This window comes from Anser anser, assembly GCF_964211835.1.
Source record: "Anser anser genome assembly, chromosome: 25".
Lineage (NCBI taxonomy): Eukaryota > Metazoa > Chordata > Aves > Anseriformes > Anatidae > Anser > Anser anser.
The window spans coordinates 4,234,360-4,252,116 of record NC_139746.1 but is presented as its reverse complement, the minus strand read 5'-3'; the positions used below and the strand labels follow the sequence as shown (position 1 = coordinate 4,252,116).

The window sequence follows — 17,757 nt, the reverse complement described above, 5'->3', positions numbered from 1 at the left end:
CATCTGGCACACATTACTTTGGCTTGTGCCAAAGTAATGTGTGCCATGTATTGCTATACACTTGTTGTGCATTATGGCTTAGCTAGGTTATTTACACATAGGAATATGCTACAAATAATGTGGCAAACGATGAAAGCATATATATAAAAAATCAATTTTGTTAACTGATTATCAATGAAGCTGCCACTAAGTAATATTACTGGGCTTTACATCCTAAACATCCAGTATAGTGCAAGAAATCAGAAATACATGCACTATACAACCATGGGGTTAAAGAAAAGGGAGAAAGGAACAAAACCACAGGCGAAAACTGCAGTATCTTACAATAAAAGACCTGTATGTAAGAATTTACTTCAAGGCAACACTTTTTTTTTTTTTTTAACCAACACCCAGTATAGGGGTGATTTCATTCTTTGTTTTTATTTTATTTATATTTGGCTAGCCTGGGAAGGTATAAAAACAGTTGAATGAAACAAAGGAACCCCTCAAGGCCAAAGGCATCTAATAGGAAGCAGAGTAGTTAAGCAGGCAACTGAGGAACTTCCTACGTTAGAAAAGGTTCTACAAACTGGAGTGTGATATATCCAGAGGCATTGAACTTACATAGTGTCCCAAGGATTTTGTTCTGGAACAAAACTTTCTTTTTCCTCCAAAAAAAGAAACTAACTCTAAGCATTCTGTTGTCCATCAGACACCCCACAAAAAAATAAGATCTGCAAGTAAATACATATCTCCCCCGGTCATACTAATTGACTGATGAATGCAGTCACCTTCAGCAAAGCTTAAAATTGTATTATTTCAGTTCTGTTTATTATTAATTTTTTTTCTTTTTCATTTTTTTTTTCTGGCTCCAGCGTCAGTGCTATTTTTCCAGCATACTTAGAAGTCTACAGGCACTATCATTATGGTCATATGTTCTCAGTGAGCAACGCATCACAGATGCAAAAACCAAATCTGAAACGTGGAAATGGACATATCTGAAAAAACACTATTAGGACTTGCAAGGCATTCTTAAGAAAAGACAGACTGATGGCTACTGTAAGCCAAAAGGAGCAGCTTCTGCAGGAAAGGCTTGACTGAGATCAAGATATCAGGTAAAGAAACAAATCAAGAAATTTGATATGGTTAATACAAAAGGAAACAAAATGAAAAGAGGAATTTTCTAAATGACATGTTTTCTAAATGCCATGTTAATAAACCTGTTAGGAAAAATGCTGTGCTATTGATAGTGATATTTTTTTTTGACATTTGTCCAAGTTTAGAGATAACATTAAATCATTAAACATAAACAAGTACAGCTCTTCCATATGTGGACTTTTTTGCCTTTTTTTAATCTGCTACTGTTAAAAACAGATATTTTTCTATTTCATTTTAAATGCTCTTAATTTGTGACAAGTGAAAAAGAAAATTCACACAAATTAACAGAGCATTTGAGGTACTTCTCCCTTATTTGTCACTCTCACTAAGGTCTTTCAGGTTGCATTCTACCTTCAGCTGCATTTGTGCAACCCTTCAGGAGGACACAAATCAAACCCAAACACTTGGTCCAACACACTGACTCATATTTAGTAATTTCAGACCCAAGAAAGAAAATGACACTCACTACTGTGGTCATCCAAAGAAAGATTTTTGGTTGTTTTTGTGTTAAACAAGAAGCACTTCGACATTACTTAAAAAGCAGCCTTTTAACTCAAGTTGGTGGAGAATGTACATCTGCAATCATAAAAAAAATCAGAATTAACTACATTGAATATATCTTGACATTTTTCTATAAAACATTATATTTTACATTAAGCTGCTGTGGGAAGTTTTTTGAAAGACAGAAAAGCAGAGCCTTGGTTTTTGATGGAAGTGATTGAACTATGTAGGATCAGGGTCTAAACAGTCGCAGCCAGACTGGCATACCAGGGTCACCTGATTTGTACAGTACTAGAATAGTCAAAGTATATAACTCATTATTTACATACTTTAACTGGAATTATTGCACTATTTTTTTCCACACTGATCTCTGTAGTTTGAAAAAAAAAGTTACACTTGGATGGAAAACCAGCAAAAACAAAAAGGTGAAGCATGTGCTCCAAGCAGACCCATCTAGAATGAAATATGAACAAAGCAACTATTAAAGGTCTATAAGTTAATCAGTGTTATAAATTATTCCATTTTAATTGAGTTATAAACAACTTGAGAAATAAACTCTTACCTAACCCACACTGCATGAGAACAAATGTTAAAATACATTTTTAAGAAGGTGATAAACCTTAATGCTTCATCATCAAAAAACTACTGACTTAAGCGTATAAAAACGACTCCCAAAAATATTATGACTGAAAGACAATCAAGGCAAAAAAACATAGAAGTTTGAGTCAGTCTCCAAATTTGTTTTATCGCTATTTGTCAAGTTCATTATTTAAACACAGGATTTTTTTTTTTTTTTTAAATATACATACTTACACAATGGTTTAAATTAAGGCATAATCCAGCTGGCTGATATTTTCAATAAAATGTCTCTGTTGCTTTTTATCAGTAATAATTGGTTCAGATTACCCCTGGCAAAAGTAACATAGTCCATTAAAGAGGAAATTAAAAAACAAAACAAAAGAACAAAACCCAGATCTCTCTAATCCTACTATCTAATCCATTTGGGTCATTCATAAATGAATGTGGTGCAGGCCTTAGGACTCAGTAAGCCCTCCAAGAAACTCACCGCTACATCAGTCTATCAGACAGGGCTTGAAGTTTTAAGCAGAAGCTGGTAAAATCCCGAACCCATGGTGTGGTTTTACAGAAAGCCTTTCACATTCTAGAGAAAGAATATTGTCCACCCAATGCAAAACGGATTAAAAGAGGTTAACATCCAAAAAACACAGGGCAAACTTTTGGAAGACCTAGCCAAAGAGATAATGGCTGAAGTTTAACAGACAGACATTAAGAGGAGAGCCTCTCAGCATTCAACTCAACATGCCAGCTGGAGACTCTTAATTTAAAAGCATTGCCTCAGATCATGACACAATAATGATGCTTTTGTAAATGACATTTTAGGCTCTCAAAATACTCTGAAAAAGCATTTCTTCCATGCAATTTGGAATCATATTCTTGATATGATACTTGAATCGTATTTCCTTTCTCAGCTTTAACAAAGTATTTGAAGTTTGAAATTTTAGGGAATTGCAATTTAAGTGTAGAACACAGACACCTTCGATGAAGCCAAGTGTTCTTAAATTGAAGAAATGATATGCAAATCTCATCATCTCTCTGCGTGTATCAAAGCTGATGCATAAAAGGTTCAACCATATTACATAAGAAAATGCACAATTTCAGGAATATAAATTAAGACCAGCTGCACCTCAAATAGCTTTAAATTCATCAATTTAGTCTTTCACAATGTCTTTTAGCAAGAGGGGCAAAATAATAGGCTAGATGACAGCCTCATTCCAGAACCTGACAGACCACACTTAGCTTCTCTCGGAACAAAACAAAACATTATTTGAAGCAGCTGATTAGTTACTGAGCAGCAAGTAGCTCTAAATCAGAAGTGACTATAGCACCAAGTGTTCCCTTGGGAATGAAAACACCATTTTCTTCAGAATTAATAATCACAACTATATTCCTTAAAGTTCAGCAGTTTGGATTTTTGAGCTTTTACTGATTCTTTTTGCTGTTTTACTTTAACATTTTTCCCAATGAAAGTACTGCCTATTAAGCTTAGTGTAATGCTATTACCTATTTTTTTTATTTATCTGGCTTGTATTTTATTTCTAAAGCAAACATTCTTAATACACTCATTCTGTGACAAACAATTTATTTTCAGAAACAGCCCCTGGAGTTCATAGGAGTGCTTAGAGAGCTTCCTGTAGCTCCATTCATCCTGCCTTTTAAACTAGACTAGTAGCCAACACAGGTACCTGCAAGTAAAAACAAAGACAAAAAAAGTTTAAGAGATGCATTTAATGCACCACGGTAGTATAAATCCTTTCAGAGGCTGGTAATTTAACCATTCTCTGCGTTGCCTGAATGTCAGCTTATACTAAAGCATTCCCTTGCATCAATGGCTTTGACAAGTAGGAAAAGTAAAAGGTAACAGTAGGGAAAGTGCTAAAAACCTATCATGTTTCTCTCAACTAAGCATTGTAGCAGACTTGTTCAATGCTTTTCCTCCACGTTAACCTACACTATGCTAAAGCAGCAAAAATAGCCACACAAGCACAGAGTACTGTGTAAATAAAGACTCTTAATACTACCCCGGTATAATGAAAATGCATCAGTCAAAGGCATTCACTAATAAAATGATCACTGAAATCCATACATCAGAACCCTCGTAGAGCACCATATTTCAGAAATATATTTGAAGTGTATAGCTGTACCGAAGCTGGAGGCAGAACATTCTGTGTTTGATGATCAGACTCCCTGTGAGGTTCCTCAATGAACATGAATACTACCGAACCAGTCTAAATACATACTGGCTTTACATGGATGCTTGTGACGGAAAATATGGAGTTCCTATCACATTGTTTATTCCAGCTGTTTTTGCTCTAGGTTTAGGCATTTGCTTTCAAGGTCGTCCTTGTTATGCCCAGCTGGCTCCTCACTCTGTGTGATAGAAATTTCTGACTGTTCCGTCTTTGTGTCATTATCAGCCAGCTCCTCTGCAGTCAAGGTGGGGCCATGCAGCTCCTTCACATGGAGGGTGGGATTGGTCATTTGCTCGGTCTCTTCTTGAGAGGCTGGTACATTGCTATCTTTGGGAAGCTCAGGGCAGTTGACAGGAGCTATCACCAAGGGAGGCTGAGGTAGGTCTTTCTGCAAATGAAGATCACAGAATGAAGAAAATCAGGAATTGTTACTGTTGTCAAGAGAGTTATTAACTGTATATAGAGATACACTAGAATTTACAAAAAATGTATTCAGCTGCATCCAGTTATCAAGTGAAATGGTCAGATCAAATGGTCACACAAGGTGAAGATAAAAGGCTCTTACTATTCTGCAGCACTGGACACACGCATAATGTTATCCTATTTTTGCATTTTAAGGCGCATAAGAGTTTTTTCTTCCAGGAACTTGTCTAACAATTTTAAAAAACCCTGTAAGCTTTTCTTGTTCACAACAATTTTGGCGGAGTTTCATGTCTGCCCAGAAAAAAAATACTAATCTTCTAAAAAAAAGGTTTTGTTTTAAACTGTTTGAATTCATGATTTCTAGTCCAAACTTTTATGATAGGATTTTGTTAAGTCTAAGGAAGGGAAGGTATTATTAGATAAGATGGTCCTAAGGAAATAAACAACAACTTCTAGAAGAATGTTTCACTTTTTTTTCCTGATATTTCATTGAATGCTTGCTATGCTATACATCTGCACTGTTCTTATGGTAACATTGTATGTTAAAGCTCTAGCTAGTCACCTGCAATGTTTTTTTTCCCCACCCCCTTTCCATAAGCTCCAGATTCAGATATGTGACTACAATGTATTGGCACCCTTCATATTATTAAAGTGTCTTTGTGCTAGGTTCCTAACACAGAACAGTAGTGACATGACTAAAGGATTTGTAACCAAGAAATACTGTTTCTCTAAATCAGAGTTGCAGGAATTTCTGAATTGTTATTTATAAGTGTTTCTCTGTAGAGGAAGAACTTGTGGAAGAACTTTAATTTGCTAAGATCCTCCTGGGTCTCTTGCTATCACATGTCTATAAGAGACTGACAATGACTTTGATTTCTTTGACTGCAACCTTTCTGTGACATATTAGTAGTGGTTTTAGTCCCTATTTCTTGATTTATCAACTGAGATAGTCTTCCAGAAACATGACCTATGTGAGGCACACAAAGGACTGCAATCTCGACTCAGCTAATTACATGCTACTTGGCTTCCTGTAATAATAAGAAACAGTATTTGCCAACTCAACCAGTCCCATCAAAGTCTATGTTCTTACTGAAGAACCATGAAAAGAGAAGCACTACCTTCTGTAAAACTTAAGGGACTATAAGCAATCTATAATGAACTGATCTAGATCTCTATCTTCATAAGCTGTAGGCTACGAAAAGGTATGAAGATAAATATTTTTAAGGAGTTACTTACCACAACAGTAATAATACTTTTAACAAAGATCAAACCAGTAAAAATTGCATCAGAATGAAGAAGAATAGACAGATTCTACTTTACTTTTCACTAGCTAGTTTACATGGCCATTAATATTAAAGAAAGAAAATGAAAACATTACTGAGGTAAAAAAAGGGTGTAAAAAAAGAAAATCAAGCAAAACAAAAATCTTTGGTTTTGGTGGATAATACTACAATATTTTACTCAACTTTAATTCTAGTTAGGTTTTTATAATAATAGTATTTCTTGAAGACACTCATATCAAACTGGTATTCACCGCAAAGCCGCTGCCCGTCCAGAACATTGCAAGCTCCTTTCTCCAAAGAGCCACAGCAAAGCTCGTGATTAGAGTGCAGGGCACCAAGTAGAGGAGAGCTGGCTGGCCCATCTGCATCAATGCCAAGGCGACAAAGGTCACAAGAAGGCCTATGCCATAGGCTGGAAGGAAACAAAACCAGCAAGAAAAATTATTCAGATATAGCTCTGCTTAAGAACAACCAAATAATTAGCTAAATAAGCATTCTAACAGGAACTTTTTTATTTTCCAAGAAGTACATAAAGCAACTTCTCCAAAACCTTTTCTGGCTTCTAAACATAAGCATTATACATACACTATAAACTTGGACTGCTACTTTGAGATACTGTGGTCTTTCTATTGATAGTATGATGTTATGAAAGTAGTGTGATTGACCTACTCCATGCTGTGCAATTAAATCAATATCTTAAACAGTTTTAGAGAAGCAAAATATTTTCTCTCTCCTGTTATATTTATGAATTCAGGTACAGACAATCATTTTGACCATTTTATTACATACTTCTTGTTTGGTTTGGCTTTGACTGCTTCTTACTACATGGCAACATAACTGAAAAAACAGCTGTATAATTTATTATTTTGTCTCTAATTTCTGCTATTATTCTGCAGAAAATCAGAATAGAAGCATTTAGGATTTTATATTGTAATTATTTTCAATTACATTTTCAGAAGAAGGAAGCTAAAACTACCTGATTTCTGTTCAGAAGTCAGATGATCGGAATACTCAATAGTTTTATCCAGTTCTTCAGGTTTTTATTTATTTTTTAATTAGTGACAGTTCTTTATATTTAATGGAAATATTTATTTTTGTGACCTAAGTCCATTGTCTCACACCTTAGCCCTGCACACTTGCAAGAGAAGTCTGGCTATGTCTTCTCTGCATCCTCACATTAGGTAGCTGCAGACAGCAAAAGAATTTTCCCTTTGCATTCTCTTCTTTGAGCATCATGTGCTTCAGCACCCAACTATCTTGATGGCCTGCACTGGATTTACTCCAGCATGTCAGTGTCTCTTTTGCACTGAGTATCGCGAGTCCCTCTAGATATAGTATTCCAGACTCAGTCTTAAGTGCCAAACTGAGGCAATAATCACTTCTCATCCTGCTGACTCTAATTTTGCTAATACACTGCAGCATGTGGTTAGTTTCCATTGCTGCAATAACACTGCTGACTCTTCACAGATACAGAAATTGAGAGAAAAATGTTGTCAAGATGTTTTGAAAGTACCATGCAAGACAATGGTTTACTTTAAGAACCTATGAGAGGAAATTGTCTAAAATTTGCTACTCTAATCCTGCTTTAAGCCTCTAAGAATGTAGCTATTTTTGCAAGAATTTCTTAAGCACTTTCATCTAAGTTTATGACATTAACTGCAAATATTCTAAGATTTTGCTAGCATAAATACAGGTTTCTGTTTGCTGTGTTAAAAGTTAAGATAGCATTTGTCAGTCACCTTGAAGTCCATGGTGTGCAACTCTGGATTCTAGAAACTAAAGTCTGAAACCAATTTGGAGGTATTACATCCATTACGAAGTAATTCATTACATCGTAAGTCACAGATTTTTAGAACACACAAAAAAGAACAAAGTCAATATCCTTGAACCTGAATTTTCATATGCAACAAACTCAAAAAATCATTAATCAAGAAGCCAGAATGAGTAGCTAAGCACATATAAGAATACATGTAGGGGTTACAGTAAGACAAATCATGGTCAGAAGTAGTTCCCTTAATTTATGTCAGACAAGGCAGCTCAAGAAAATGATGTCAGGTAACTCAGTGATAGAAGGTCTACCCTTTAAAGTACAACAGTTTTATTTGCTTCATTATTTCTGTGTAATAATGAATGAAGCAGAATAATCAAAAAAACAACATAGCATGAGATCAATAGTAGGCTTTTGAAGTGACTCCTCTAGATATCGTGTTTAAATGTCAAACATACCTATTGTGCAGGCTACAAAATAGACTCTGGATGACTGGACCTGAATATCAAATCTATGACAGTAGGCTACCAGTAAACCTAGGAAAGGAAAGAACAATTACATTTTCAACCCATTTATGCATTGAGATAAATGAAAACCTGTATCTAATTATCTACGAGCTTTTAAGATTTTTTCAATACTTACTTTGGTACTCCACTGTTTAAGAACTATAACAGCATCATTCAATAAGCCGCACAGCTTACAGAAGTTATATAAATGGTTAATAAAGTTACCCTTAACTTAATTCTCTTTTTGTCAATATGCTTCTACCTTTCCCTCCTGTGGGAAGGATCCTTCTCCACCCTGCCCCATTTAAATAGTTTTTTTTTTCCATGAAACTTGTAGGAATATAGTTGTCTAAGGTTTTGCTACTGAATTTTGTTGAAACCAGGGATTGCAGAAGCTTTGGTTCTGTAGAAATCAAGGCTAAGCGCACAGTACTTTTTTTTTTTTTTAAATAAAAGAGTTCTGGACTAAGATCAAACAAAGTAAGTTTCAAAGCAATGCACATTAACCTGTTTGTTCACGTATTTTAAAGAAAACAAAAAACAAACAACAAAACAAGAGAGAAAAGAAGTAATTGCTCTGGCAAACTAAATGCAGCACAAGTTAACAATTGTACCACAGAAGATCATGCAGCTAGTAAAAAATAAGTTATTCACAGTAAGAGAATGCTGCTAGATGAATTGTCCACACTGTGTATGTTTTGTCACTAGAATGTGGATAATTCTCTTAATCTCAGATTATCCAAGTTCCTTAATGCTCCAGCCACCCTTGTGTAAGATTTAGTTCACTCCTAACTTTGAAGCTTGGAAATAAGTGATCCCAGGGAGACAGAATTAGAAAACAGGCAGAAGGGAGGTCACAGTGCAAATGGGAAGCACATCCTGAACTCCAATTACTGGTGAATTTCTTTTTATTTTCATGTGAATTGTCTATAACATCTACATGTACCTGGAGATGAGTTCTGGACCTTTTCAAACCAATAGCAACTGCAAATCTACTCTGCCAAGTGCTGTAGCATATTCAGATGCTCCTGTATTGGCACAGTACTGGAAGAAACATGGACAGAGCACGCAGTGGCAGCCAACACACACTAAAGGTGGAGACAGCTCTCTGATGACTGACCACATGACAAGAGATGGCTCCAACCCAATGTTCTACTAATTGCTCTCATCACAGCCTGTTTTGCATTTTGGCAACCTATGAATGGGATGGCTGCAAGTGGCTTACTAGATTATCAACCTGACAAATTGGAAGCTTCATTTTAAGAATACAACCCATAAGAATTAAAGGTGTCTTCAAACAGGTAAATTTGATGCTGGAGATACAGGTAAGTAGAGAAAAGTGAGGTATTAACAATGGACATTCATTGTGTGAATAACAAAACAAAGTTTTGAGTGGTGAGGTATATGCGCACTCAAATCATGGGCAAATGAGCAAGCCATTTCCTCTATGATCACACTATTAAAAATGTTTATATTGTAACATTAGTTGCTGAATTAACTCTCCAGTTTTCTCTACATTTCTTGGCTTGACTGCATATGAAACTCAACCATAAAATTAGTAGGCATTTAATTTCTTATTGAAAGAGTACATAGTGCAGAAAAAACAGAAAAGGTACACTTACAAATGTATCACGTTTATACATGTCAAATCAAACTTTCCACTTGAAGTGGAAGCAGAAGAAGAATAAACTAATATGACAGTGCAGTAAGTACAATTCTTAACACACTAAACAAGAAATACCTGGAACTAAAATGTCTCCAAATCCTAGGAGAGAAAAAGGCCTGTCACACAGAGCCAGTGGTGAGGAGTTCAGTCGTGGAACCTTCAGGACCATTGGGAGCTTAGAAAGAAAGACACATAAGCCTTATGAAAAACTTTCTTCTCTACATACTTACAGCAGAACTTGTTCCTGTATACTGGAACTGAAGGCTACAGATAGAGCAAACATATATGTGTGTGTATATATATATATATTTTTTTATTTTTTACATTATACATATTTTTATTAAATATCTTTTACTAACATTACTGACAACAAACCAAATACACTTAAGATGGGAATGAAGAAATACTTTTAAAAACAAATGGCCAAGACAACTTTTACTATGATGCACATCTCAAAATACTCTATCCTCTAAATAGTAATTTTTCCAATCACTTTGAGACTTGTTTTTTGCTGTGTGTTTTCTAACATTTCTGTTTATTATGTAACTTGCAGTGTTGAGGCACAGTATGACAAGGTTCGGTGCAAACACATAGAAATTAAAGAAAATTTATTTTGCTTATGTTAGTGTTAAAATCATTGTATCTACTTATAGTATAATTAGTTTTCTGTACAGTTAATTGTGTGTAAAACTTGAACTAAAAGGGGAGCAAAAGACAAGAGTAATTTAACAAAAACAGTTTTTCTACAGACTCACTTCATAATTATTTTCTACACTGTAACTCATCTTTTTCTATATCTCACCTACTTTCCTCCCCAACTCAGCCACACCATGTTGTACAGCTCTGTGCACACAGCTGGCTGTAGTCAAAGGGTATAGAACTGTTGAATTCTGATTTCTGTTTTCTATCTCCAGTTTGTGTTTCTCTCCTTTGCCTAGCCTCAGCTTTTCATAAAGCAACTACCAAAACTGGGGGGGCTGGAGGGTAGGAAAGAGACAGACATCATATACATTTAATCTCTTCAGGTTAAAATAGATATGCTTCATTAGAAATTAGTTATATTTACAAATATGCTCACATACTTTCATGAAACTGAGCTAACCAGCTTCCTTTTACTGAAACTCTTTAAAAGCAATATAAAGGAAGACCAAAGCTATCATGAAGAGTCACTAAAAGTCTGCTTGGTCTTGTTTTTTTGTAGATTTCCAGAGAGCTTAGGAGTGCTTATTTCCACGTAAAATTCTTTTTCGAGTGGCATATCCATTTCAGACCCATGGTCTTTGAGTTTTACAGAAGTTGAAAGCTTAATAGCTGGAAGTTAATGCCATACTTTCAGACTACGTACAATACCTTTTCATGAGTGGCAGAATCAGATGGGCCAGCAGCGACCTCCACCATTATACTCTCCCCAGTCTAAAGAAAAAAATGGCAAAATTGTAAAGCAGCAGGCCAGGGATTATTTCGGAATACACAGCAAAACACGTCATTACATTTTGCTCTGTCAGCAGCAGGCAGAGAAATACTTTACTTACCTTTGTTAGAAAAGGTGTGATAAATACAAAGAATACATCATAGACAAAAAGAACCAGGAGGAGCAAGGTACAACCCTGGAAGAAGAGACAAGATACTTGGTGTGTACTTCTATACTATGCATTAGTTAGCAGCAGCATATATTCAGCAACTTAAGAGTATTCGGAACAAAAAATTAACAAGGACTAAACAAGTCACCCTAATTTTTCCTCAATTTCTAAATATTTTAAAGAGAAGAATCTCATTTTGCATGCAGCAAGAATATAATTCTCAGATACAAAGTTACATGTTAGTCCTTCAAATTCTTTATTCTGTAAAATCTGAAAATGATGTTTCAATTTGTTAGGAGATACTAAAAACTTCTGCATTTTCTCTGAACAATGCTAGGCATAGTTTGAAACAGTATCTACGCTATCTCAGCCAATTTGTACAGGGGAACAAATTTATAGGTGAAGATAACTTGGAAAAGAGTTTGAAGAGCTGCCTAAAAAGGAACTAAATGACTAACACTAATTTTTATTTTAGAATACTGATTAAGTTCTGGAAGATTTGAAAATTAGAACATTGCATCCATCATATGTCAAATTTAGGGAAAAACAAAACAAAACAGAGTGGTAGAAGCTACTCATATTTGATTTCCAGCAAAATGACATTGAGAAGGACTGAAAAATCACAGCTGACAGATCTCCACAAACAAACAACAGATCTTTATGAAGTAATCACATTTAGCAAAATCTGAATCATACGGTACTTCAACATTTTTTGTTTTTAAATCAAAGATCTAAAACATGAAATCATCACCGCATGGAAGAGAAGTTCACTGGTACACAGTGCTGTAGTAGATAAAGTAAACCATTTTAAAGTAAACCAAAATGTAGCATCTTTTAACATCCATACCTTAAATGTAGGCAGGCGAATTGTTTTCAACATGTAAAGACAGAAAGCAATTCCTAAAGCATCTTGCAGAACCCAGGCCCACCTAAAGGAAGAGAAAATTTACATTTTTACAGGAAGCAGTAGGACAGTCAGATCAAGCTCTGTTTTCACTAAGGACATGCTTGGGGGAAAAAAAAAAAACCAACACCCAAACTAAACCAAAATAAAAACTTTATTAAAAGCCCTTGTTTGAAATCAACATTGTAGTCATCATGGATTCACAAATATGAAGTTGTACTTGACCAACCTGATAACCTTCTATAAGTAAATGACTGTTTTGTTATATGAGCAGCAGATACTGTTTATCTGGACTTCAGGAAGGCTTTCTATACAGTGTCTTCCCCAATATCCCCAGAGAAAGATGTTGATACACAGGCTGGATGAGCAGACAGTGAGGTACAGGCCAGCTGAAAGACCAGGCCCAGAGGGTGTTGATTAGTGGCTCAAAGTCTAGTTGGAGGCCAGTAACCAGCAGTGTACCCCAGTGGTCCACATGGGGTCCAATCCTGTTGAACTTCTTCATTAATGATCTGGATGATGGGGCAGAGTGTACTCTCAGTAAGTCTGCAGATGACACAAAGCTGGGAGGAGTGGCTGACATACCAGAAGGTTGTACTACCATCCAAAAGAACCTCAAAAGGCTGGAGAGACAGGCTGAAAAGAAACTGAAGAAAGTGCAAAATCCTCCAGCTGTGGAAGAACCCCATGCACCAGTACATGCTGGGGGCTGACCTGCTGGAAAGCAGCTTTGCAGAGAAGAGGGTGGGGTGCTGGAGGACCCCAAGTTGAATACGAATCAGAAATATGACCTTACAAAGGTGAACGATGGTATCCCGGGCTGTGTTAGGAGGGGTGTTACCAGCAGGCTGAGGGAGGTGATCCTTTCCCTCTAACTCAGCCTTAGGTCCACCTTAAGTATGGTGTCCAGTTCTGGGCTCCTCAGTACAAGAGAAATGGAGCTACTAGAGAGAGTCCAATAAAGGGTCACAAAGACAGTGGAGGGACTGAAGCATCTCTTGTATGAGGAAAGGCAGAGAGAGACAGGACTATTCAGTCTAGAGAAAAAAAGGCTTGGGAGGATCTTATCAATGTACATGAATATCTGAAGGGAGGGTGCAAAGGTGCCGTACTCTTTTCATTGGTACCAAGTGACAGGATGAGAAGTGACAAGCGAAAACTGAAACACAGAATATTCCTGCTTTCCACTATGCAGGTGAATGAACACTGGCACAGGTTGCCCAGAGCAGCTGTGGAGTCTTCCTCGGAGATACTAAAAAGTCATTTGGACACGGTCCTGTACAACTGGCTCTAGGCTGACTTGCCTGAGCAGGATGGCTGGATCACAGGACCTCCAACCTCAAACATTCCGTAATTCTGCAATTTTCTTTTTTGGACCAAACTATCCATGTTTTAGTCTATCATCTAGCACCTAGACATGACATAGTTTAGAACAAGCTAATTGCCTTTATCCTCCTTGTTTCAATTTCTTCAGAGCAATCAAAGGGTCTTTGAACACGTAACTACCTCAGAGTGCAATTAACCCCACACACCAAGTTTTCATGCATATTTGCGGCCAGTATCTGCTTTTCAAATTCTATTTTTTCCATGTCTGTAATCCTTTTCAATATCTGGATTTTTTTTCCATGAATGATTAGATTTATAATGCTGCTGAAAAAAATACTGGAGTTTATACCCATTTATTATAAACTGGTAGCATGTTGTGGTCTTGGCTGTTTAAAGAAATTAGTGAATAGAGAATAAAACTAGCTATGCTAAAACCTGTGGCAGGTCTATCAGAACATTTTTATCTCTCCCTACATACCTTGTCTCACATTTACAATACACACTGCTCTTTCATTTTAGCAACCATAAAAATGCAGCTATGGTAGCTGATGGTACAGTCACCAACTAAGATCAGGATGGAAAAACAGATTAATTCTTGGTTAATACTGGTAAATAAGAATCACCTTATTATCATACTTCCTTCTTCGTATGCCAGTCTTAAAAGAAACTGGTTCAAGTTGAAACACTCTCCAAAGGAAACACACACAGACAATCATCCGCAGAAAGAGAGATGTGCAAATCCTTTCAGAGGCTGCTAGTGGTCTTTTCCTTGGATAAAACACTGCTGACAGCCTCCTGAATCTCAGTGAAGGGAAGAATTTTTCCCGGGCAAGTTTTTGCAAGTTAAGTCTAGAAGAATTAAAGCTCTTTGTTTTATTATTGATAGCTAGGATGAAACAGAAGTAGGATTTGAGATATAGAACACTAGTGTTTCCCTACAACTGCTAGAGACTAGATGCAGATGAGGCATTATGCTTCTGTGATCCTCTGATCAATACCTGAGTACCTGCTGATGAAGCTTTGTGCAAGACACTCAAGTCCGCTCCAGCTTTGAGGCAGAAGATTATGGGTTTTCCAGTCCAAATTATCACAGGTTGGAATGGCACTACAGTATTTATGTACTTCTCAGTCCGACACTGATTCCTTATTGCTCTAAAAGAAGTTCCAGAGTTGATGCTTTCTGGATTTCTGAATTTTGTCAGTGAATGATCTAAAGCCTTAACACAGAAAACAGATCCCACAAAGGCAATAAAAGGCGTTCAAGACAAGAAAGACACCTTCAGTACTATCAGCAGAAACTAAAGCCAGCACTTCAGTTCTAACATGGAATCTGCAATAGAAACCTTTTAACTGAAGTGGTAAGAAGAATGAACATGCTATAATTAGGTACCATAGCAACACTGGACATAGCTCCCCTCAACTGTCTGAGTATGAGTAAATCATTTTCTAAAGATCCGACTATTGTCATAGATCTTGTTCTGTCAGAACAAATTCACATGTGGACCATCACCTAAAGAAATAAATTAGACAACTTGCATCCACACTTCTATACCACTTCTGAAAAGCTGTGTGAAACCAGTGAGATCAGAATATCGGCTGGGACTCCAGACACAGTGAAGCCTGAATTTTCTGGAAAAAAAAACAGACTTAGTGAGAGTAAGTAACTCTCCTGTAACTTCTCTCTCTTCCTGTAACTTAGACCAATCAAAGATGAAGTACATCAAGAGCAACTATGAATTTTATGCCTAAGTTTCTAATTTCTTTCCTCTAACTCCTAGATTCTGGATAGGTTTAAGCTTCTACAGCTGTCAATAACATAGTATAACGTATATTACAGTCTTCTTGCACAGAAACTAAAATATACACTTACTGATCTTCGTTTCTGAAGATTCCCCAGACTACGCTGACAGAGATACAAAATACCGCCAACAGCAACATCCGGACCTGTGGACGCTTGTGAAAATAAGGCAAGTTGTTGTCTGGGATTCTGAAAGTGAAACACAAATAGGTACAGTTGTATATATAGTTGCCCTCCTCCTTTATAAACATTTTGAAATATGAAATCACCTTGTAAATCTCTTAGTTATCCTATACTATAAATTTATTTTTTCCCATTAAAAAACTTACAAGTTGTCACATACCTACACTTCCCCAAGGGAAATCTTCTTACAAAAGGAGACAGGCAACTGTAAAGTCCAATTGAGGCAGCCAGGCAGAATATTCCTATGATAACATAGACTGACAAATAAAAAGTAGTAAGTCCATGAAGGATAAGGTAAGAGATGCTTTCTTTCAAAGAAAAAGCCTGAATAAGGCTTAAATTTCATCAGTGAAAATTAAACACAGACTTCAAATAGTTGTTGATTAGATTTATGCTCTTTAAATATCTAATTCCAGGTCATTTTACTCAGGTACTTTATACAACAGCTACTTCAACAAATCAAAAGCTCCTGGCTAATATTTTTAAAGTAAGCTTTAAATCAGAAGCCAAAGAGACAATTTACAGTGAAGTGTTCATCTTCTCACTATTGGTACGTGTGAACGCTGTAAGGGAACACTTAAAATCACTCAGTAACAAAATGAATTAACACAGATGGTATGCATCTTTCACAGCTTCCTCAGAAATATGAGGATGGAAGTTTCAGGGTGTTAAGGTTGCACGTTATTTCTTTAATTTGATAAAAAAGCAATCAATAGAAGCTTACCTTACCTATAAAGCTAAAAAATCAACTTGAGTAATAATAGAAAGAGTATATGTTTGAGAAATCCTTTGGTAAAAATAAAGACTTAGTATCTTACACCTTTTTATCTACTTAATAGATTTTAATATTTGAAAGAAGTGCTATGAATACCAAATCCAACCTTACTAAAGTAGGTACAGAGGTCTACCCCGAGGATTTTCTTAAAGGGTTTAAATCATATAGCGATGAGAAAAAATGGCAGAAGACAGCTGTTTCATAATCACTTCTACAGTAAAATTGTTCTTGAAGCAATGGCAGCCTAGTAGTATTGAAGATATATTAATAGAAATACAACTGAAGAGTACCTAAGTGGTCATAGAAGAAATAAAGGAGGACCAGCATTGAGCAGCACATTACTACAAACACACAGATCATTATTGGAGTCACATCAACCGTTTCATCATCATGTTTCTCTGCCCCATCATCACGTTTGTGCTTCATGTATCGCCTGAAAGAGTAACATGGCTATAATCAGACCATTACTTCTGCAAGAAAATGTCACTGAAACTTCAGGAAGAGTTACATGGGCTTGGAAAAGATGACACTACACCAATACCTGCATGGATTTCCAGTCAAGTCAGTGGAATTCAACATTTTACATGGATGTATGAACACCAGAATAATCTGGTGTAATAGTAATCACTAAGTTATTATATCAAGAGTATTATTTTTCATTCACTTAAAACTCTGAATCCTGAAAGTTCCCACAGAATACATTGCTGTCTTCAGAAGAAATCCTGATATCAGATTTGTAAAGTAAATGTTGGAAATGTGTAGAATAGACCTCCTCCCCACCTACTTGCAAAAAGTAATCACAATTTCAGTAAAACGTTCATAATAAACATCATATGTTAACCATCTAATCAGTTTTACACTATACTAGTGAAATCAATTGCTATAATATTCATAAAAGACTTGTAAAGATGACTCTTTGCAAAAGCCCAAACAGCCTATTCCAATCCAATTTCCCTTTCAAGTTTTTCAAATGCTTGGCTTTTTGAAAAAAGGCAAAACACTAAAATACCGTACATGAAAATTATACACCAGACTCAAGGGCTCTCAGATATCACACTAGCATCTTCCCACTCCAGTTATAGTCTCCAATCCTCAGCTGCACTGCTACCAGGTTGTCTTTAGAGGACAACACCACC

General features: G+C 36.2%; 1 protein-coding gene across 3 annotated transcripts in view; it reads right to left on the bottom strand.

The window, feature by feature from the left end:
- Positions 1 to 2,138: 2,138 nt before the first annotated feature.
- Positions 2,139 to 17,757, bottom strand: part of SPPL2B (signal peptide peptidase like 2B) — a 25,858-nt gene continuing 10,239 nt past the window's right edge. For 2 of the 3 annotated variants that reach the window (XM_083810797.1, XM_083810796.1), the window contains exons 6-15: positions 16,912 to 17,054; positions 16,007 to 16,103; positions 15,736 to 15,852; positions 12,483 to 12,564; positions 11,588 to 11,662; positions 11,406 to 11,468; positions 10,131 to 10,230; positions 8,342 to 8,419; positions 6,367 to 6,527; positions 2,139 to 4,797 (exon numbers count right to left, since the gene is read on the bottom strand). In XM_083810797.1, the coding sequence (XP_083666923.1) occupies positions 4,510 to 4,797; positions 6,367 to 6,527; positions 8,342 to 8,419; positions 10,131 to 10,230; positions 11,406 to 11,468; positions 11,588 to 11,662; positions 12,483 to 12,564; positions 15,736 to 15,852; positions 16,007 to 16,103; positions 16,912 to 17,054 (1,204 nt within the window). In that variant the 3' untranslated portion in view covers positions 2,139 to 4,509. Of the gene's footprint in view, positions 4,798 to 6,298; positions 6,528 to 8,341; positions 8,420 to 10,130; positions 10,231 to 11,405; positions 11,469 to 11,587; positions 11,663 to 12,482; positions 12,565 to 15,735; positions 15,853 to 16,006; positions 16,104 to 16,911; positions 17,055 to 17,757 lie in introns of all 3 variants that reach the window. The other variant, XM_083810798.1, reaches the window with a different exon arrangement.